The sequence below is a fragment of the Staurois parvus genome, unplaced genomic scaffold (assembly GCF_062004578.1).
Source record: "Staurois parvus isolate SC_StPar_1 unplaced genomic scaffold, SC_StPar_1.0 ptg000917l, whole genome shotgun sequence".
NCBI lineage: Eukaryota > Metazoa > Chordata > Amphibia > Anura > Ranidae > Staurois > Staurois parvus.
The window spans coordinates 1,740,160-1,762,538 of NW_028318713.1; the positions used below are offsets into that span (position 1 = coordinate 1,740,160).

The 22,379-nt window shown below is 48.8% G+C and overlaps 1 protein-coding gene across 1 annotated transcript in view; it reads right to left on the reverse strand.

Annotated features, from left to right (window-relative positions):
• C8A (complement C8 alpha chain) overlaps window positions 1–22,379 on the reverse strand; it is a 67,608-nt gene that overhangs the window by 25,830 nt on the left and 19,399 nt on the right. The window contains exons 3-5 of the mRNA XM_089656564.1: window positions 18,331–18,475; window positions 2,803–2,947; window positions 656–845 (exon numbers count right to left, since the gene is read on the reverse strand). Of these exons, the coding sequence (XP_089512690.1) occupies window positions 656–845; window positions 2,803–2,947; window positions 18,331–18,475 (480 nt within the window). The remainder of the gene's footprint in view (window positions 1–655; window positions 846–2,802; window positions 2,948–18,330; window positions 18,476–22,379) is intronic.

Sequence of the window (22,379 nt, forward strand, 5' to 3'; positions counted from 1 at the left end):
AGAGGAAACCTTAAAATAATTTTCAGGTCTCCAGGAACCCCTGCTAAAACTAACTGGTCAATAGGAAAAATGCCTCTTATATTTGTGGCCAGTTGAAAAAATGCGCCCCTTACACTGGTGGTCACTATGCCATCCTTAAAGACAGTTAGCAAGATCATTGATATCAGGCTGATGGCTTTGCCAAGCGGCTTTGGTCCCAGAATTCTGCATGCACCATCAAGTAGAAGGTCAGTCAGATACAGCTCAAGGAATCCTTAGCAACCTATGGAGGAACCTTAGGGTTTCATGGAAGAGAATGGCTGTTCTAGAGGGATCCCACAGATATAGAATATAAATACATACATCGGTGCTAGCAGGAACACTAGCTATGTAAAATATCCATACCTGGAATTCTTCCTTAAAGTTATTTCAAGGGTTCACCAAGCTACAAAGGTTTAGAAATGCTGGTATAGCTAGTAGTGATTAATCACCTTTAGACTTCTTCTGTCGCTCAAAATTGCAGAACAAGTCCAGCAGAATGTGGTTTACTACTACTAGCTTCCATCTGTGGACTGTCCCCCAGAATACTTGGCTTCTTGGCCAGATCTCTGCATTAGCACCTTCCCTAGATCTCGAAGGCAAAGACCTGATGTTATAGCCAGAGAGGTTTCCTTACCAGGAATTGGTAGAGGTGGAAGTTGTAGGGTTTTCGGAAATACTTCTCATCTGCGGCGTAGTACATCTCCTCACAGGTAGGGTCATATCTCAGCTCCCTCCAGTCTCCGTTATAGACATATTCACACTGGCCATCAAAATAATTGCTATCCAGAACCGGCTGGGCATCCTCTTGGGTCAGGATGTTGAACCTACAGAGAGATGAGAGAGAGAGGATATAGCAAAACCGCTTATGCATGCTTGTAGCTTCGTAAAGATCAAATGGTAACAAAGATTTTATTTAAAAATGCAATTTGCATGTTGATGAGGAGAAAAGGAGGGACCAGGAAAGCTAAAGTATAAGCAAATTAAACTTCAGCTTTAATGGAGACATAGACAATTAAAAAAAACATGGCAGGGGTTCTAAGCCTTAGCCAGTCTGTCCAATGAACATTATGTTTGTGCTGGAGACCACGTTGGACTGACTGGATCAGTCACTGGTCATGCATGAGTGGTTGTGTGGGTGAGTAGGGAGATGTCCCTCTGGTAGGGTGAGCCCAATGATGGATACTGGTGGTGAGCCCTCTTAGGGCTTGGGTTGCTGCCTTTGTGGTACGACCTTAAGGTTGTTTCCACATGTAAACTTGGAATAGTAGAAAAGAAGCAGCAACCGGTACCCAAAATAATACAATATTGATAGATTAAGAGGCATTTATTGAAAGTAGTGGCAAGTACATCACGACAATGCGTTTTGGGAGAGGCTCTCTTCTTCAGGGCTGTTGCTGAACACTATTAAATGGGAAAGGTTCCCACGCTGGTTATACAGTATCTCCCAGAAGTGAGTCCACCCCTCATATTTTTGTAAATATTTGATTCTATCTTTTCATGTAACAACACTGAAGAAATGACACTTTGCTACAATGTGTACAGTTGAATAACATGTAAATTTGCTGTCCACTCAAAATAACTCAACACACCGCCATTAATGTCTAAACCGCTGGCAACAAACGTGAGTCCACCCCTAAGTGACAAGGTCCAAATTGGGCCCAAAGTGTCAATATTTTGTGTGGCCGCCATTATTTTCCAGCACTGCCTTAACCCTCTTGGGCATGGAGTTCACCAGAGCTTCACAGGTTGCCACTGGAGTCCTCTTCCACTCCTCCATGACGACATCATGGAGCTGGTGGATGTTAGAGACCTTGCGCTCCTCCACCTTCCATTTGAGGATGCCCCACAGATGCTCAATAGGGTTTAGGTCTGAAGGCATGCTTGGCCAGTCCATCACCTTTACCCTCAGCTTCTTTAGCAAGGCAGTGGTCATCTTGGAGGTGTGTTTGGGGCAGGGGCAGACTGAACAATGGTACCTTTTATAGGCTTTTTTTGAGTGTGGGCAAGGACACAGGGGCCCCATGATCCCCTATTGCCTGGGTGCTCCATGAGTTGTCAGTCCACCCCTGGGTTGGGGTCGTTATCATGTTGCAATATTGTGGCCCAGTCTCTGAAGGGAGGGGATCATGCTCTGCTTTAGTATTTCACAGTACATGTTGGCATTCATGGTTCCCTCAATGAACTGTAGCTCCCCAGTTACTGTATATTTGTGAGATTTCAGATAAAAGACTGATCCTGAAACCACAGCTGACACTCCAAAATCTGTCAAATATTTAACCAGCGTGGGAACCTTTCCCATCTAATAGCAAGCAGCAACAGCCCCGAAGAAGAGAGAGTCTCCCAAAATGTGTTGGCTTGATGTACTTGTTGCTACACTCAATAAACGCCTCCTAATCTACCATCAATATTGTATTCTCTTGGACATCGGGCGCTCCTTCTTTCCTACTGTCCCAGTGGGCATTATGGATTAGATTTGAGGTTAGCTTTAGGTTTCAGGGATCAGTAGTAAGTGTTAGTAGGAACGTTAGGGACAGGTTTACAGATAAAGATTCATTTTAGGGTTTAATTTAAGGAGGGGCTTAAACTGGCAAGATCCTTTAGGCAAAAAGGCCAAAGTGCACCCAAAACCCTCCATTACCTTTGAACTACTTCATCAGCATAGGTTGCGGGTCCTACACTTTTTTCACCCCCCAGCTGCTGGAGCTCCCAAGGTGGCCACCTTTTCTGCCTACCCCATGGCCTGGCACTGGTCGTGATTGGTCCTCTTTAAGGCCTCCTTACCCTTTGACAGCTCGCTCCGCACCAGGAATGGGGTAAAGTTGTTTGCAGAAGTTTTCGCTCTCCGGTTCATCGCAGTCCTTCTCATCAGAGTTGTCCCGGCAGTCAGGCTCACCGTTGCACATAAGCTCTCTCTTTATACACCGACCTGGGCAACACAGCTTTGGTTATTGACCATCATTCTTGATATACAGTAGCTGTCTGACTGCCCTTTCCCCATCTGGATGGGTTCATGTAAACTTTAGCTCCATCATCTGATCCAGTGGTCTCCAAACTGGGGCTGTGGGCCAAATGCAGCCCTTTGCCTGCCTCTATCCAGCCCTTGGGGTACTATTCCTCCCACTGACACCAACAAGGAGGCACCATTTCTTACACTGGCACAAACTATGGGGCATTTTTCCTTCCACTGACACCAATGATGGAGCACAATTCCTCCCACTGACATAAACAATTAGATACTATTCCTTCAACTAATACCAATGATGGGGCACTATTCCTTCCTCTGATACCAATGATAGGACACTATTCCTCCCACTGACACCAATGATGGGACACTATTCCTCCCACTGATACCAAATATGGGGCACTATTCCTCCCACTGATACCAATGATGGGGCACTATTCCTCCCACTGATACCAATGATGGGGCACTATTCCTCCCACTGACACTAATGATAGGGCAATATCCCTTCCTCTGATACCAATGATGGGGCACTATTCCTCCCACTGACACCAATGATGGGACACTATTCTTCCCACTAACACCAATGATGGGACACTATTCTTCCCACTAACACCAATGATGGGGCACTATTCCTCCCACTGACACCAATGATGAGGCACTATTCCTCCCACTGACACCAATGATGGGGCACTATTCCTCCCACTGATACCAATGATAGGGCACTATTCTTTCCTCTGATACCAATGATGGGACACTATTCATCCCGCTGGCACCAATGATGGCGCACTATTCCTTGCACTGTCACCAATGATGGGGTGCTTTTCCGCCCACTGACACCAATGATGGGGCGCTATTCCTCCCACTGACACCAATGATGGGGCATTGTTCCTCCCACTGATACCAATGATGGGGTACTATTCCTCCCACTGACACCAAGGATGGGACACCATTCCTCCCATTGATACCAATGATGGTCCACTATTCCTCCCACTGACACCAATGACACAATTCCTCCCACTAACACCAATGATGGGGCACTATTTTTCCTCTGATACCAATGATGGGACACTATTCCTCCCACTGATACCAATGATGGGGCGCTATTTCTCCCACTGACACCAATGATGGGGCATTGTTCCTCCCACTGACACCAATGATGGGGTACTATTCCTCCCACTGATACCAATGATGGGGCGCTATTCCTCCCACTGCTACCAATGATGGGGCACTATTCCTCCCACTGACACCAATGATGAGGCACTATTCCTTCCACTGACACCAATGATGAGGCACCATTCCTTGCACTGTCACCAATGAAGGGGTACTTTTCCTCCCACTGACATCAATGATGGGGTACTTTTCCTCCCACTGACACCAATGATGGGGCACTATTCCCCCCACTGACACCAATGATGGGGCACTAATTCTCCCACTGACAGCAATGATGGGGCACTATTCCTCCCACTGACACCAATGATGGGGCACTATTCTTCCCACTGACACCAATGATGGGGCACTATTCCTCCCACTGACACCAATGATGGGGCACTATTCCTCCCACTGACACCAATGATGGGGCACTATTCCTCCCACTGACACCAATGATGAGGCACTATTCCTCCCACTGGCACCAATGATGGGGCACTATTCCTCCCACTGACACCAATGATGGGGCATTGTTCCTCCAACTAATAGCAATGACTGGACACTATTCTTCCTATTCCACACCTTCCACTGACTACAAGCCCTATGTCATTTTTTTTTCTTACTCCTTCTGACGCTGGGCGATTTACTACTCCCACTGGCCACACCGGCCCTCCTAAAGTCTGAAGGACGTACACTGGCCCTTTTTTAGAGACCCCTGATCTGTGATCTGATCCAAAAGACTGCAAGTAGAAGACATGTATGAATACGTATGTTCTGCCGCTCTATAAAATGCAACTTAAAGTCCCAAATCCAGTTACAATGGGGTGTCCAGGTATCACAAATTTACCATAAAACGTCCTTGACTGAGCCAAATCCTCATTCGTTCGTGTCTCACGCGCTCCTTCTCCCAGACACTGCAGCTCACAGTGAGAGGGGTCCAGCAACAGAGGCAGTGCTGCCAGTCCACAAAGCAGTGGGAGGGACTGGGTGTGGCCAGGAGGAGATTGACAAGCTACAGAACTGGGAATCAGCAGTCACAATGCTGGCAGCCTCATCTCACTGTAGTGAAAGCAGGCACAGCCTACAGGAGAGTGACAACTCTGCTCTGGATTCAGGAGCAGTGCAGCATTGTTGCCACCCCATCACAGGAAGCGAACTTCACTGGCAGGATCAACAGGCATGTGACATTTCAGGAAGACTAAGTTTAGATGCACTTAAGTGAGAAACACATATTTATTTTTATTTTAATGGGAGTTTGTAGTTCTGCTTTCAAGTTTTATTACACCCTCATTTTTTAAACACTTTCAACAGCAGATTTAATCACTTAACTGAGTATTCAGCTTCTACATCGATTAATCCTGTGTGGGGTGCCAAAGAGGGGGGGAGGGGAGGATTTAAGACCGGTATGAAGCCCAAAACCAAAAATGTAACATATTGCAGCGTACCAATGTGACGGGAGTGACTTTGGGTGGGGGCCCATGGAACCCAGCTCACTTTGGAGGGGTGGGGAGACCCCTGTCTCAGCTCCCCATATCCCTCTTATGTGTAAGTCACCCTGTGCCCATTAGGGGTGCAGGGTGGAATGTCCTGATATTGTGTAGACATGTATAGAAGATAGGTGGGGGGCAGGGGCGGACTGACCATTTGGAAACTCGGGCAATGCCCGAGGGCCCAAGGACAGTAGGGGTTCCCATGAGATGCCCCTGGTACCTTTTTCATAGGCTTTTTTGAGTTTGGTCAAGGACACAGGGGCCCCATGATCCTCTATTGCCCTGGGGCCCCATGAGTTGTCAGTCCGTCCCTGGTGGGGGGTTGTGGATTGTTTGGTGTTATGTGATTGTATCCCATTGTTCTATTGTGTGTCTTGCTTGGGAGCAAACTATTATGGGATGTGTGTGTTTGTGTATTGGGTGGGGGGGGGGGGGGGGTGTCTGCTGATGTGTTTCTTGTTGCTAGATTTGGTTTGCCCCGCCCTGTGCCCTTATGCATGGAGGGGGGATTGTTCCCCTGAGTGTATATATCTTGTATCTGTGTTAAAATAAAGTAGTCTATTTCCTGATTTATTTCAAGACTGGTCTTGTCTAGTTTCTGTCAAGGTCCTACCTTTCTTCAGAGCTTGTGCATCTCCATGAGCTGGCCTCCATCTTGGTTTTCTGCAAAGCATGGTGGGAACCTTTATGCCTTCAGGCTTCTGCGGCTCCTCCTCAGAAGGGTGTGGTTGAGCACATTTAAACCTGCTGTCTGCAAGTGTGCTCTGCACTTGTGTCCTGTATGTTGCCCTGTTGCAAGCTCTTGTGTTGTTCCCATTGCTCTCCTGGTAACCGACTCGGCTTGGACAAGACTACTCTCTGTGTTAACCCTTTATCTGACCTCCCGTTGTTGAACCCGGCCCGTGACCTGAGTATTCTTTGCCTACCGTCTAGTACTGTCTGCTCCATTGTTATTGACCCAGCTTGTCTGACTACTCTACTCGTGATCCCATCTAGCTCCCACCAGCTGTACGCCATTGGCGGCAGTCGTTATCGCAGCTGGGGTCACTCGGGGGCCGCGACCTGGTCTCAGGCTGCGTCAAGTCCATCCCCACCATCAGGGGCCCTGGTGAAGGGTAGCCTGGGGCTTAGACTCCGCGCCCTGAGGGACTCTGGTCTGTGGGTAGTGGCTGTCGTCAGTCGCAGCGTGACCGTACCATAGGCCTGCCTGCCCATTCCATCGTTCCTGCCCTGACATTACACAAGTGCCATGAATCCTGACGGTGCAGGTACGCCTTCGATCCCTATGTTACTCGCCAGACTCGACCAACAGGATCGCTTGTTGGATCAGTTCGCTCAGGCGTTGCAGGCTCTGCTTGCACACACAGCGCACCTTACCCCTGGGGCTATTAGGTCAGTTGTTACTCCGGTGGACTCTCCCACTGTTGCTCCGGTTGTTGCACCTACCTCTGCATCTGTTGCGGAACCCGCGGTACCCAGAGGTATGACTGGTTCTGCCCCTCTTCCTCAGCGCTTTGGGGGGGAACCGAGTCAGTGTCGTGGTTTTCTTAACCAAGTGGGGATTTACTTTGAATTAATACCTCACGCTTTCCCTACTGAGAGGGCAAAAGTGGGCTTCCTAATCTCGCTACTCTCTGATAGGGCCTTGGCCTGGGCTAATCCCTTATGGGAGAGGAATGACCCGGTGATTCACGTGTTTACCCGTTTCGTTGCCTCCTTCCGTACGGTATTCGACGTACCCGCTCGCTCCGCTTCTGCTGCCAAATTGCTCATGTCCATGCATCAGGGTTCACGAACCGTTGCCGAGTACGCCATCGAATTTCGTACTTTGGCGGCAGAGGTGGGTTGGAACAATGAGGCTCTAGTGGCTGCTTTCTCTCATGGTCTCTCTGATGCGTTGAAGGACGAGATCGCAGCCAAAGAACTGCCTGTGGAGTTAGAGGCACTCATCTCCTTCCTAATCTTGATTGACACCAGGCTCAGAGAGAGGCCTTCATTTAAGGAGCGGCTGCGGAGGCCTCCTAACCGTTTGGCGCCTACGTTTTCTGTCCCACCCGTGCCTCCCTCTCCTCCCACGCCTCCTGGGGATGGTTTGTCTGGTAGTGAGCCCATGCAGCTGGGGTTTGCTCGCCTTTCCGAGGGGGAGCGGGCCTCTCGGCGTCGGGAGGGTCGCTGCCTGTACTGTGGACTCGGGGGGCATTTTCGGCAGTCCTGTCCGGTCCGTCCGGGAAACGCCCGCGCCTGAGATCCTGTCGGGGGCAGATCTTGGGTGGAGTTTCCTCGTCCCCGGTTTCCCGTAAAGATAAACCGCTTATCACCGTTGTCCTCTCTTGGGCAGGAGGCTCGGTGACGGCCCAGGCGCTGGTAGACTCTGGGGCTGGCGGTTTGTTTATGGACAGTTCGTTTGTGGCCCAGTACTCCATTCCTCTGCAGGCTCGAGAGACTCCATTGGTTCTCGAGGCGATAGATGGCAGGCCCTTGCAGCCATCGCAGGTTACCCACGAGACCCTGCCGGTGGAGGTAGCTATTGGGGCTGTTCACAGGGAATTGGCCTGTTTCCAGGTAATTTCTTCCCCGCACTACTCCGTGGTTTTGGGCTATCCCTGGCTTCAGAGGCACAATCCGACCTTTGATTGGCGATCGGCCGAGATTCTCTCATGGTCACCACGGTGTGGGGCTGGTTGCATCCGTGGTCCGGTTAAGGTGCTGTGCACCTCCTCGGACTCTGTGCTGCCCACTGAATATGGGGAGTACCTGGACGTGTTTGACAAGGTGCGCGCCGGTGCCCTACCTCCTCATCGTCCATACGATTGTGCCATAACCTTACAAACTGGTGCTACTCCTCCGCGTGGCAGGGTGTATCCTCTTTCGGTGGCAGAGAATCAGGCCATGGAGGAATACGTTGCGGATGCGCTTTCCCGGGGGCACATTCGCAAGTCTACGTCTCCAGCAGGAGCTGGGTTTTTTTTTGTGAAAAAGAAGGGAGGTGAGCTGAGACCCTGCATTGATTTTAGGGGTCTCAATCGGATCACGATTAAAAATGCTTATCCTATTCCGTTGATCACCGAGTTGTTTGACCGCCTCAAGGGAGCAACGGTCTTTACTAAGCTCGACCTTAGGGCTGCCTACAACCTTGTACGGATCAAGGAGGGCGATGAGTGGAAGACCGCGTTCAACACCAGAACCGGCCACTATGAATACCTGGTTATGCCCTTTGGGTTGTGTAACGCACCCGCGGTCTTTCAGGAGTTTATTAACGATGTCTTACGTGACTTGTTGCAGCAGTGCGTGGTGGTTTACTTGGACGACATCCTGGTTTACTCTGCGTCCATGGAGTCTCATATCCAGGATGTTAAGCGGGTGCTGCAACGGTTACGTGAAAACGAGCTTTTCTGTAAGCTCGAGAAGTGTGAATTTCACCAATCCCAGGTTGCCTTTTTAGGCTACATCATTTCCCCGATGGGTTTTTCTATGGACCCTGAGAAGGTTTCAGCGGTTCTGCAGTGGCCTCGTCCCAGTGGTCTTCGGTCCATTCAGCGCTTTTTGGGATTTGCCAACTATTATCGGAAGTTTATCAGGAACTTTTCCACATTGGCAAAGCCTCTCTCAGATCTGACCAAGAAGGGCAGTAACCCTCACGAGTGGTCACCCGAGGCCATCTCAGCTTTCAAGGCTCTGAAAGCCGCCTTCACTTCGGCCCCAATTCTGTCTCATCCCAATCCTGGGTTGCCTTTTGTTCTCGAGGTTGATGCATCTGAGACAGGAGTAGGCGCCCTCTTGTCCCAGCGTCGGTCACCCGAGGGACCCCTACTTCCTTGTGGGTTCTACTCCAAGAAGCTTTCCTCTGCAGAGTGCAACTACCAGATTGGAGACAGGGAGTTGTTGGCCATTATTCTGGCTCTCAAGGAATGGAGGCACCTGCTTGAGGGTTCTGTGGTCCCGGTCCTAGTTCTCACTGACCACAAGAACCTCACATATCTCTCGGAGGCTAAGAGGTTGACACCCCGTCAGGCCAGGTGGGCTCTGTTTTTGTCACGTTTTAACTATGTGGTCTCTTACTTGCCTGGTTCCAAGAATGTCAGGGCTGATGCCTTGTCGCGGCAATACTCTGAGCTGTCCAGGGAGGACACTGAGCCGACCTCGGTCATTCCTCCAAACCAGATCCTGGCTGCCATTCGTACCAACCTGACTTCTCCCCTTGGGGAGCAGATTTTGGCGGCTCAAACTAACGCTCCCCCTGAGAGACCTGCTGGAAGATGTTTTGTACCTGAGGGATTGCGTACCCGCTTGCTACGTACCTACCATAATGCCAAGACTGCCGGTCATCCTGGTAGGAACCAATTGTCCTGGGTCGTTTCTCGGTTATTCTGGTGGCCATCTCTCCGTTCTGACATCGCCTCATATGTAGCAGCTTGTTCGGTCTGTGCCCAGAATAAATCTCCTCGGCACCTTCCATTGGGCCTTCTGCAACCCATTCCCAATGGGGAGCGTCCCTGGTCACACCTGGGAATGGATTTTATTGTGGATCTTCCTGCGTCTCAAGGTCATACGGTCATTCTTATGGTGATCGATCGTTTTTCTAAGATGTGCCATTGCGTTCCATTCAAGAAATTGCCGACTGCACAGGAACTGGCTACGGTTTTCGCCAAGGAGATCTTTCGCTTGCACGGGTTGCCCAAGGTGATTGTCTCGGACCGTGGGAGCCAGTTTGTGTCCAGGTTCTGGCGCGCCTTCTGCTCCCAGTTGGGTATCGAGCTTTCCTTCTCTTCGGCCTACCACCCTCAGTCCAATGGGGCTGCGGAGCGTTCCAACCAGGCCCTGGAACAATTCCTTCGTTGCTATATATCGGATCATCAGGACAACTGGGCCGATCTCCTGCCATGGGCAGAGTTTGCGAGGAAGTCGGCTGTCAACTCCTCCTCTGGGATGTCCCCCTTCATGGCCAACTATGGGTTCCAACCCGCTGTATTGCCTGAGTTGTTCTCTCCACAGGACATTCCGGCTGTGGATAACCACCTGGCTGCTCTGCGCTCCTCATGGGGGCAGATTCAGAGGTCCTTGAAGGACTCAGCACAGCGCCAGAAGCTCCAGGCTGATCGTAGACGGTTGCCCGCTCCCTCATACCAGGTCGGAGATCAGGTGTGGTTGTCCACTCGCAACCTCAAGCTTCGGGTGCCCACACCAAAGCTGGCCCCCCCGTTTTGTTGGTCCTTTCCGCATTCTTCGCAGGGTGAACCCGGTTGCCTATGCCCTTGCTCTTCCTCCTGGGATGCACATCTCCAATGTCTTCCACGTATCCCTGTTGAAACCTCTGATCTGTAATCGCTTTACTGCCTCTCTGCCTCGTCCTCGTCCTATCAGGGTCGACGGTCATGAGGAGTATGAGGTGAGCCGCATCTTGGATTCTCGGTTGGTCCGCGGTCGGGTACAGTTTTTGGTCCATTGGCGTGGTTATGGTCCCGAGGAACGTTCCTGGGTTCCTTCCGCGGATGTTCATGCTCCTGCCCTCCTCCGCGCTTTTCACGCCCGATTTCCTCAGAAACCTTTTGTGGAGCCACGGAGGGGGAGGGGCCCTTGAGGAGGAGGTACTGTCAAGGTCCTACCTTTCTTCAGAGCTTGTGCATCTCCATGAGCTGGCCTCCATCTTGGTTTTCTGCAAAGCATGGTGGGAACCTTTATGCCTTCAGGCTTCTGCGGCTCCTCCTCAGAAGGGTGTGGTTGAGCACATTTAAACCTGCTGTCTGCAAGTGTGCTCTGCACTTGTGTCCTGTATGTTGCCCTGTTGCAAGCTCTTGTGTTGTTCCCATTGCTCTCCTGGTAACCGACTCGGCTTGGACAAGACTACTCTCTGCGTTAACCCTTTATCTGACCTCCCATTGTTGAACCCGGCCCGTGACCTGAGTATTCTTTGCCTACCGTCTAGTACTGTCTGCTCCATTGTTATTGACCCAGCTTGTCTGACTACTCTACTCGTGATCCCATCTAGCTCCCACCAGCTGTACGCCATTGGCGGCAGTCGTTATCGCAGCTGGGGTCACTCGGGGGCCGCGACCTGGTCTCAGGCTGCGTCAAGTCCATCCCCACCATCAGGGGCCCTGGTGAAGGGTAGCCTGGGGCTTAGACTCCGCGCCCTGAGGGACTCTGGTCTGTGGGTAGTGGCTGTCGTCAGTCGCAGCGTGACCGTACCATAGGCCTGCCTGCCCATTCCATCGTTCCTGCCCTGACAGTTTCGTATGGCCAGTGGTGGTGTCCGTGGATCTGTGTTCGGACAGGGAAGCTGGAGTCTAACGGAAACACCCTAGTGCAGTCGGGGTCCTGCATCTAAATCATTAGATGTGGCGGCTGCATTTATTTTCTTTTTTTAAGGTTTTTTTCTTCCTCTGTTTTCACCTAGTGATCTGGCAGGTAACACAACTCCTGTATTAGAGCGCCCCCACGCTGGATGAAGGAGCACAGGGGGCACCTATGGACAGCAGCATTGTCAGTCTGATTTACTAGCAGATTTAGATACACTAACAAACTCCAGCTCACACTTTATTATAAGTCGCAGAAAACAGTTGTATCCCTTTTGGGATAAAGGTTTTGCAATAAAAGCTGAACACTGTCAGTGGTTGTGACGGGAGTCACTTTGGGTGGGGGGGGGGGCCCATGGAACACAGCCCCCTTTGGAGGGGTGGGGAGACCCTTGTCTCAGCTCCCCATATCTATATTATGTGTAAGTCACCCTGTGCCTGTTAGGGGTACAGGGTGATCTGTCCTAATATTGGGGTGGGGGGTTGTTCATTGTTTACTGCCATTTTGTCCCATTGTTCTATTGTGTGTCTTGCTTGGGAGCAAACTATTATGGGATGTATGGTTGTGTATTGGCTTGATGGGGGGTGTTTCCAGCAGCCCTCCTGATGGGACTGTCTGTTGGTGTGTGTCTCTTGTTGCTAAGTATAGATTGCCCCGCCCTGTGTCATTATGCAGGGAGGGGGGATTTGTCCCCTGAGTGTATAAAAAACCAGTTCGAGTTTCAAATAAAGTTCCATGTTTACACTGACTGGTGTTGTCTAGTCCTGTATGGTCAGCAGTGGTGTCCGTGGATCTGTGTTCGGACAGGGAAGCGGGAGTCTAACGGAAATGCCCTAGTGCAGTCGGGGTCCAGTTCTGTTACAGTGGTAAATGGTTTGTTTCATCTCTGTAACTGCTGCATTCTTCAGAAGAGCTTGTTCTTTTGAAAAACAACAGCCTTGCTGGCTGGATCACCGAATAAAAAATAGAAGAAAGAAAGCCTAAAAAAGAAAACTAATGCAGCCATCCCATCTAAGAATTGGTAAGGTGCATTATAATAAATGTTTGATTCTGGCTTTAATGCCTACATGCTGCACATCCATGGGCAGCAGAGCTTTCTGTGCTGACAGCAAGCCGCCAAAGGAGCTCTTGTTATTTTTTTTAATGATCTGAAGGTGGCAGGACCGGGTCCCGATCATGTGACCACTGACACAACCAATCACAGTGGCCCCATGACCTGCCAGTCCTTCCCGCCAGCTTGTAGAGAACTTGTTAATGGAACACCAAGGCTGGACGGGAAGGGGTTAAAATGTCACCTGGTGATGAGTACGGAGTAGTGGCCATTGGTTGGGATGAGTATGGAGTAGTGGCCATTGGTTGGGATGAATACGGAGTAGTGGCCATTGGTTGGGATGAGTACAGGAGAAGTGGCCATTGGTTGGGATGAGTATGGAGTAGTGGCCATTGGCTGGGATGAGTACGGAGTAGTGGCCATTGGTTGGGATGAGTACGGAGTAGTGGCCATTGGTTGGGATGAGTACGGAGTAGTGGCCATTGGTTGGGATGAGTACAGAGTAGTGGCCATTGGTTGGGATGAGTACAGAGTAGTGGCCATTGGTTGGGATGAGTACGGAGTAGTGGCCATTGGTTGGGATGAGTACGGAGTAGTGGCCATTGGTTGGGATGAGTACAGAGTAGTGGCCATTGGTTGGGATGAGTACGGAGTAGTGGCCATTGGTTGGGATGAGTACAGAGTAGTGGCCATTGGTTGGGATGAGTACAGAGTAGTGGCCATTGGTTGGGATGAGTACGGAGTAGTGGCCATTGGTTGGGATGAGTACGGAGTAGTGGCCATTGGTTGGGATGAGTACGGAGTAGTGGCCATTGGTTGGGATGAGTACAGAGTAGTGGCCATTGGTTGGGATGAGTACGGAGTAGTGGCCATTGGTTGGGATGAGTACAGAGTAGTGGCCATTGGTTGGGATGAGTACAGAGTAGTGGCCATTGGTTGGGATGAGTACAGAGTAGTGGCCATTGGTTGGGATGAGTACGGAGTAGTGGCCATTGGTTGGGATGAGTACGGAGTAGTGGCCATTGGTTGGGATGAGTACGGAGTAGTGGCCATTGGTTGGGATGAGTACAGAGTAGTGGCCATTGGTTGGGATGAGTACGGAGTAGTGGCCATTGGTTGGGATGAGTACAGAGTAGTGGCCATTGGTTGGGATGAGTACGGAGTAGTGGCCATTGGTTGGGATGCGTACGGAGTAGTGGCCATTGGTTGGGATGAGTACAGAGTAGTGGCCATTGGTTGGGATGAGTACGGAGTAGTGGCCATTGGTTGGGATGAGTACGGAGTAGTGGCCATTGGTTGGGATGAGTACGGAGTAGTGGCCATTGGTTGGGATGAGTACAGAGTAGCGGCCATTGGTTGGGATGAGTACGGAGTAGTGGCCATTGGTTGGGATGAGTACGGAGTAGTGGCCATTGGTTTTAGCAGTTAGTAGGTCATTAACAAGGTTTAGTAGGGCAGTTTCAGTGGAGTGTAGGGGGCGGAAGCCAGACTGTAAAGGGTCGAGAAGGTTGTTGTCGGTGAGGTGGGAGTTCAGGCGATTGTAGACTAAGAGTTCTAAGAGTTTAGAGGTAAATGGCAGCAGGGAGATGGGTCTTAAATTGTTCAGGTTGGTGGGGTCCAGGGAGGGCTTTTTAAGTATGGGAGTGATGTGCGCGTGCTTAAGAGGGGAGGGGAAGGCACCAGTAGAGAGGGAAAGATTGAAGATGTGAGTGAGGGAGCATAGGATGGAAGAAGAGGGTGACATTATCCAGGGGGCAGGTAGTGAGACGGGCTTCTGAGAAAACCTTAGTGACCTCCTCGGTAGTAGCGCGGTCAAAAGAGGAAAGTGTTGAGGGAGTATAGTATAAGGTATGCTAAGTGGGATGGATGTCTGTGCAGTGGCGATGCCCCTACGAATTGCGTCAATCTTGTTTTTGAAATGATTTGCAATCTTGTGAGCAGTGATGAGTTGCTGGGTGGAGGTGGAGAAAGTAGAGAGTTAAAAGTACAGAAGAGACGAGGACTGGATGACAAGGTATTAATAAGAGTGACAAAGTAGGCTTGTTCTCTTCTATTTATTCTATTGTTTTTCTATTCTATTCTTTTCTATTCTATTTTTTTATTTTTTTTTATCGTAATCCTTTCTATTCTATTCTATTCTATTCTGATTATATTCCTTTCTATTCAATTCCTTTATTTTCTATTCTATTTTGTACTGTTTATTTTTTTATTCAATTCTCTTTTTTTGTATTCTGTTCTTTTCTTTTCTATTATTTTATAGTTTGTGCTAATGTATTATATTCGAAATTCAAATTTTGGAAGACCGTTATATTCATTCTATTTTATTTTATTCTATTGTTTTTCTATTCTTTTCTATTCTATTTTTTTATACTAATCTTTTCTATTCTATTCTAATTGATTCCATTCCTTTATATTCTATTCTTTATTTTCTATTCTATTTTGTTGTGTTTATTTTTTTCTATTCAGTTCTCTTTTCTTGTATTCTGTTCTTTTCTTTTCTATTAATTTATAGTTTGTGCTAATGTATTCTATTCAAAATTCGAATTTTGGAAGACAGTTATATTCTTTCTATTTTATTGTATTTTATTGTTTTTCTGTTCTATTCTATTCTTTTCTATTCTATTTTTTTATTTTTTTTATCCTAATTTTTTATATTCTATTTTAATTGATTATATTCCTTTATTTTCTATTCTATTTTGTTCTGTTTATTTTTTTCTATTCATTTCTTTTTTTTTATTCTGTTATTTTCTTTTCTATTCTATTCTGATGTATCCTATTCAAATTCATTCTATTTGGAAATTCGGATTTCAGAAGACAGATTTCAGAAGACAGTTATATACTTTCTATTTCATTTTATTCCATTCAGAATACAAAAAAAGAGAATTGAATAAAAAAATAAACAGTACAAAATAGAATAGAAAATAAAGGAATTGAATCGAAAGGAATAGAATCAGATCGCACAGTTTCCGATGAGTCTGCAAGTGGCTGTTTTAAGATGCATCGGCCAGGCATGGAAGCGGGAAGCCGGCCCAGAGCCATTATATGCAGCCAATGCTGGAGGGAGTGCATGTAGACAGGAAGTTGCTGAAAGAGGCTGGAGAAGATCAGCAGAACTGAGATGAAAAAAAAAGTTACAACCAGTGTCACCGTCTCCCCCTTCGCCTGCTGTCCCCTCCCCCCCCCCCCCTCTCCCCTCAGTTCAGGTGGCCTGCAGCAGCTCCCCCCTCCCTTCCCCTTGCAGATTCCTAGGGTCCTGCACAAGCCTACATCAAAGGCTGTGCAGGATGGAAGGAAACGCCCCCTGTGGTGCGGGTAGCACCTCTCCTCAGGGAAGCCATGGAGGAGTCAGGCACCCCGCTGGGCCTGCACGGCCACCGAGGTGTCTCTGCGCGCTCCACACCCCCCCCCGGCGGGCACGGCGTGGGCACGATGCTACCCGCGCTCTGCGCCCGCCAGAGACAAAGGCCGCACCAAAGACAGAGGCCAGAGTGAGGGGGGCGTGCCTCGTTGCCCCGGCAAACCGATGCTGGGCCGGCCATTGCTGGGGCAACCCGGAAGCATCCCGCTTCGGCATAAGAGGACCGGAGCGGGACCCGGCAGGTTGTTGGTCCCCTGCACGTCGCCGTGAGTAGCTGTTGGGAGGTCTGAGCTGAGGCCAGACCCCCACAGCCAGACTGCGCTGAGTACTCTGCTGATCCCTGGGGGCTAGAGGTGCCTGCGGTCCGCTGTGTGCCAGAGGGTACTCCTGCCTGCTGTCCGCTGTGTGCCAGAGGGTACTCCTGCCTGCTGTCCGCTGTCTGCCAGAGGGTACTCCAGCCTGCTGTTGGCTGTGTGCCAGAGGATACTTCAGCCTGCTGTCCGCTGTCTGCCAGAGGGTACTCCAGACTGCTGTCCGCTGTGTGCCAGAGGGTACTCCAGACTGCTGTCCGCTGTGTGCCAGAGGATAGTCCAGCCTGCTGTTGGCTGTGTGCCAGAGGTTATTCCAGCCCGCTGTCCGCTGTGTGCCAGAGGTTACTCCTGCCTGCTGTCCGCTGTGTGCCAGAGGGTACTCCTGCCTGCTGTCCGCTGTGTGCCAGAGGTTACTCCAGCCTGCTGTCCGCTGTGTGCCAGAGGATACTCCAGCCTGCTGTCTGCTGTGTGCCAGAGGGTACTCCTGCCTGCTGTCCGCTGTCTGCCAGAGGGTACTCCTGCCTGCTGTCCGCTGTCTGCCAGAGGGTACTCCAGACTGCTGTCCGCTGTGTGCCAGAGGATACTCCAGACTGCTGTCCGCTGTGTGCCAGAGGATACTCCAGACTGCTGTCCGCTGTGTGCCAGAGGATACTCCAGCCTGCTGTTGGCTGTGTGCCAGAGGTTACTCCAGCCTGCTGTCCGCTGTCTGCCAGAGGTTACTCCAGCCTGCTGTCCGCTGTGTGCCAGAGGGTACTCCTGCCTGCTGTCCGCTGTGTGCCAGAGGGTACTCCTGCCTGCTGTCCGCTGTGTGCCAGAGGTTACTCCAGCCTGCTGTCCGCTGTGTGCCAGAGGATACTCCAGCCTGCTGTCCGCTGTCTGCCAGAGGGTACTCCAGACTGCTGTCCGCTGTGTGCCAGAGGATACTCCAGCCCGCTGTCCGCTGTGTGCCAGAGGTTACTCCTGCCTGCTGTTCGCTGTGTGCCAGAGGGTACTCCAGCCTGCTATCCGCTCTGTGCCAGAGGTTACTCCAGCCTGCTGTTCGCTGTGTGCCAGAGGTTACTCCTGCCTAAACCGTGAGTGCTCATATCCTCCTGTCTGAACTACCCCCCCTTGGATCCCCCTATTTTCCCTGCCTGGACTGCCCGTTGAATTTCCCTCTTGCCCTGTCTGGACTGCCCCATTGAGCATTCATACCTTTCCTGCCTGGATTGCCCCATTGAACCTCCCTATTACCTTTGCCGGAACTCCCTGCTTGGATTAAAACTTGCTCGGCCATTGCTACCCAAATCGCCCTATCGTGGGCCGGATTACAACTGTTTTGGGCTCCTCCCCTCTCTTCCCCTTTTTGGGTACCCGGACGCTACCTTCCTACCAGGGGTGGACTGACAACTCCCGGGGCCCCCGGGCCATAGGGGATCATGGAGCCCCTGTGTCCTTGCCCAAACTCAAAAAAGCCTATGAAAAAGGTACCAGGGACATCTTATGGGGCCCCCTACTGACCCCGGGCCCTCGGGCAGTGCCCGAGTTCCCAAATGGTCAGTCCGCCCCTGCTTCCTACCCTGATTGAGTGCCCCCTATATTTCAATAAAGCTTTGTGTGTTTATCATCCTCCGTGTGCGTTCTGTCCTGCCTACGCTTCCGTCAAAGCGTTCATTTACTGGGAGCCCTTTAGCAATTCCTGCGGTCAAACGTCTTACCGGTCTCTTCACACTGGAAGTCTTTGCCGCATTGGTTGCTTGGAACGCATTGCTGCGAGGACTGGCAGATGATCGACTCCCAGGTCACGCCCAGGCAGATCCTTCCTCCGTATTTGGCGGGCTGATCCAGGTTCCGGTACCGCTGCTGTACGGCAGAGGGAGAGAGTTTTCAGCTTTCATCCAATCAGACGATACATTGTTTTAATGTTTAATATGCGTATACGTATATCTCAGTTCTATTTTACTTTTAGGTTCTTTTTCAGTCTGTGTCACATCGGGAACACTTTCCTTCACTTCCTGTCCCCAGAAAAACACAATGCAAATCAAAAATGCTCAAATCTGTGAGTCACCAGAACAGTTTACTTCCTGTTCCAGTGGCAAATGAACAATTTGGGGTTTCCCATCATTTTCTGTTTCAGTGACAACGGGCAGATAGACGAGTGAATCTTTTCAATGGGGAGCAATACAAATCTGGCAGTTTATTTCACCATTAACCCCTTACTGCCGCCTCTTGGCAGTCCTGTAAGTGGGTGTTAGAGAGGAACTCCAGTGCCCACTTTAGTGGTCCCCCCCTTCCAGCACTGCCATTATGGCATAAGGGGCTCTGCCTGGTCTTTGATAAATCATCTGCTCCATCTAGTGGCCATAAAGTGGTATATTCCTGATTAAAGTATTTCAGGGAAAATCTCACATAATGACCACTAGATGGAGCTGATGGTCATAGGAAGTATATATACCAGAGAAAATATGAATATTTGTGACACCTGTGCTAATGCTTGAGACATTTGTACCCCTCTGATCCTTTCAGTGCCATCAAAGCAGGGGGTTTTAAACACGATAATGTCGGCTTCTGTGTGGAAGCAGACGGCTGATCTCCCCTGCCTAGTAGGAAGCGATGTGTATTTTATCACTTTGGGGTCCGGCTGTCACTTCATGGAGCCACTGTGGCCAGGGAAGAAGCATTAGTTTCAGTGAAGGGCAGGTGAGACAAATATATATTTTTGTAAACGTCTGCAAAAACAGCTCCGGCAACGAAAGGGTTATGTTTGCCAATTAAGATGATCACTTTCAGCCCGGGATCACAGTTCTGTGGTGCACCGCATTCCAGTGCAGATCCCATGCAATTTGTGTGCGGTGCAATTTGAGCCGTATATTTTGTATGGCTCTAATCGCACCGCATCCGCACCAAAAATGTGCAGAACTCTTTTTTTGGTTCCACACTAGAAGCGGATCGCATGGGTATTCACACCTAGGACATCAGATTCTGCACATCGCAAACCGATTTTGGGGTGTTGTTAACCTAACCAATTCAATACCGGGCACTTTTACCCCCTTCCTGCCCAGGCCAGTTTTCAGGTTTCAGCGCTCTCACACTTTGAATGACAATTGCGCGGTCATACAACATTGTACCCAAACTAAAATTTTATCATTTTCTTCACACAACTAGAGCTTTCTTTTGTTGGTATTTAATCACCGCCGGGGTTTTTATTTTTTGCTAAATTAACAAAAAAAGACCAAAAATTTTGAAAAAAAAACACATTTTTCTTTGTTTCTGTTATAAAAGTTTACAAATAAATAATTGTTCTTCATAAATTTAGGCCGAGATGTATTCTGCTACATGTCTTTGGTGAAAATAACCCAAATTAGGATGTATTATTTAGTTTGTAGGAAAGTTATAGAGTTCACAAACTATGGTATAGATCTGAATATTGATCAATCCTGAAGTACTGACAGCCAATCTAATTTCTTGAGGTCCAAGAATGTCAGAATAGTACAGATATCCCCAAATGTCAGAACAGTACAGATATCCCCCCAAATGTCAGGACGGTACAGATATCCCCCAAATGTCAGAACAGTACAGATATCCCCCCAAATGTCAGGACAGTACAGATATCCCCCAAATGTCAGAACAGTACAGATATCCCCCAAATGTCAGGACAGTACAGATATCCCCCAAATGTCAGGACAGTACAGATATCCCCCAAATGTCAGAACAGTACAGATATCCCCCAAATGTCAGAACAGTACAGATATCCCCCAAATGTCAGGACAGTACAGATATCCCCCAAATGTCAGGACAGTACAGATATCCTCCAAATGTCAGGACAGTACAGATAGCCTCCAAATGTCAGGACAGTACAGATATCCCCCAAATGTCAGGACAGTACAGATATCCCCCAAATGTCAGGACAGTACAGATATCCCCCAAATGTCAGGACAGTACAGATATCCCCCAAATGTCAGATCAGTACAGATATCCCCCAAATTTCAGAACAGTACAGATATCCCCCAAATTTCAGAACAGTACAGATATCCCCCAAATGTCAGAACAGTACAGATATCCCCCAAATGTCAGGACAGTACAGATATCCCCCAAATGTCAGGACAGTACAGATATCCCCCAAATGTCAGGACAGTACAGATATCCCCCAAATGTCAGAACAGTACAGATATCCCCCAAATGTCAGGACAGTACAGATATCCCCCAAATGTCAGAACAGTACAGATATCCCCCAAATGTCAGGACAGTACAGATATCCCCAAATGACCCCTTTTTGCAAAGCAGACAGTCCGAGGTACTTCATAAGAGGAATGGCGAGTTTTTTGAAGTTTAATTTTTTTTGTCATAATTTTTCGGAAAATGAAAAAATTAAAAAAATTAGTTTCACTATTTTTTTTTTACATACTGTCACCAGTGCAGTACAGCGTCATCATATAACTGGCATGGCGGTGATCAGGGACACTGAGTGGTGACAGTATGAAAAAAAAATATATATATATTTTTGTTTTATTTTTCTTTATTTGTTTATTATTTTTTATTATTTATTTTTTCTTTTTTTAAGATTTTTTTTTTCATATTTCACTATGACCAAAGTAGTACAATGTTACCATAGTAACATTGTACTACTTTTGGGAAGTGATCAGTATTTTTTTTTTTTACACAATTTGCTTATAGCAAAGAATTACTTTGCTATAAGCAAGCATTTACCTGAATGACATCGATTCATTCAGGTTTTTTATTTTTATTTTTTTTTGTGCTTAGCTGTGATTTGGCCACAGCTAATCACATGACATGTGCATGTGATCACTGTGACCATTCACAGCTAGGCAGTAGTATACAATGGATGGCATGAATGAAGCCATCCATTGTATACAACTGTCATGTGACCTCAGATACTCAGATCTGTCATTGGCCGTGTCCGAGGTACACGGCAGGTGACAGATCACGCTGCTGCGCCGCTCTGCAGGAGCGCAATCTGCGCATGTGCGGGAGGACGCCCTATGATGTCCACCCGGAACGCTGATGACATTTGCTGCCCGCCATTCGGCCATAGGGCGGGCGGCAAATGGTTAACATACACATCCGCAGTGGTTCGCATGAATGGGGTGCGATTCTGATACGGTGTGGATGTCGCACAGAAACCACTGCGAACTCCGCACCACATCAGAGTAAACCCAGCCTGAAGCTCCCCACTTTTCGGCAACAATGTGTCAGAAAAAAAACAAACAAACAATTGAATAAGTTTGAAGTGGGAGTTTGTAGAATTACAAGTTCTCGGATCACCTTCACACCCCAGTAGAGTGTTTACTTAATTTTTTTTCCAGAAGAGTTTTTTTGTTTTTCTGCAGTCGCCGGCGGTGAAATAAATCAGTCTAAACGTTCTGTAATTCCTTCTCTCCCTCAATCTCCATTACTTCCATTTGACGTTAATTGAAATCTGTACCAGGTTACGAAAACAATGATAATTACAATAACAGATGCGCTGGATTTAGCACACCAAGCGATACGTTAATAGTTGCTTAATCATCCGTCCCGCGTCTGCGATTTGTTCGGCTTTTCCATTTTCCAAAACGAATATGTTTATTTAGCTTAAGTCTACCAGGCTGTAATTAATGAATAATTAGTAGCAGAAGGGAACGCTGTACTTAAAGCCCAACTCCAGCGTATCCACAACTGAGACCCTGCGCCAGATACATTAAAAAAAAAGGTGATACTTCTGCCTTTGCTGCAATACTCACCTTATATCCACAGCTGTCCCCAGCAGACT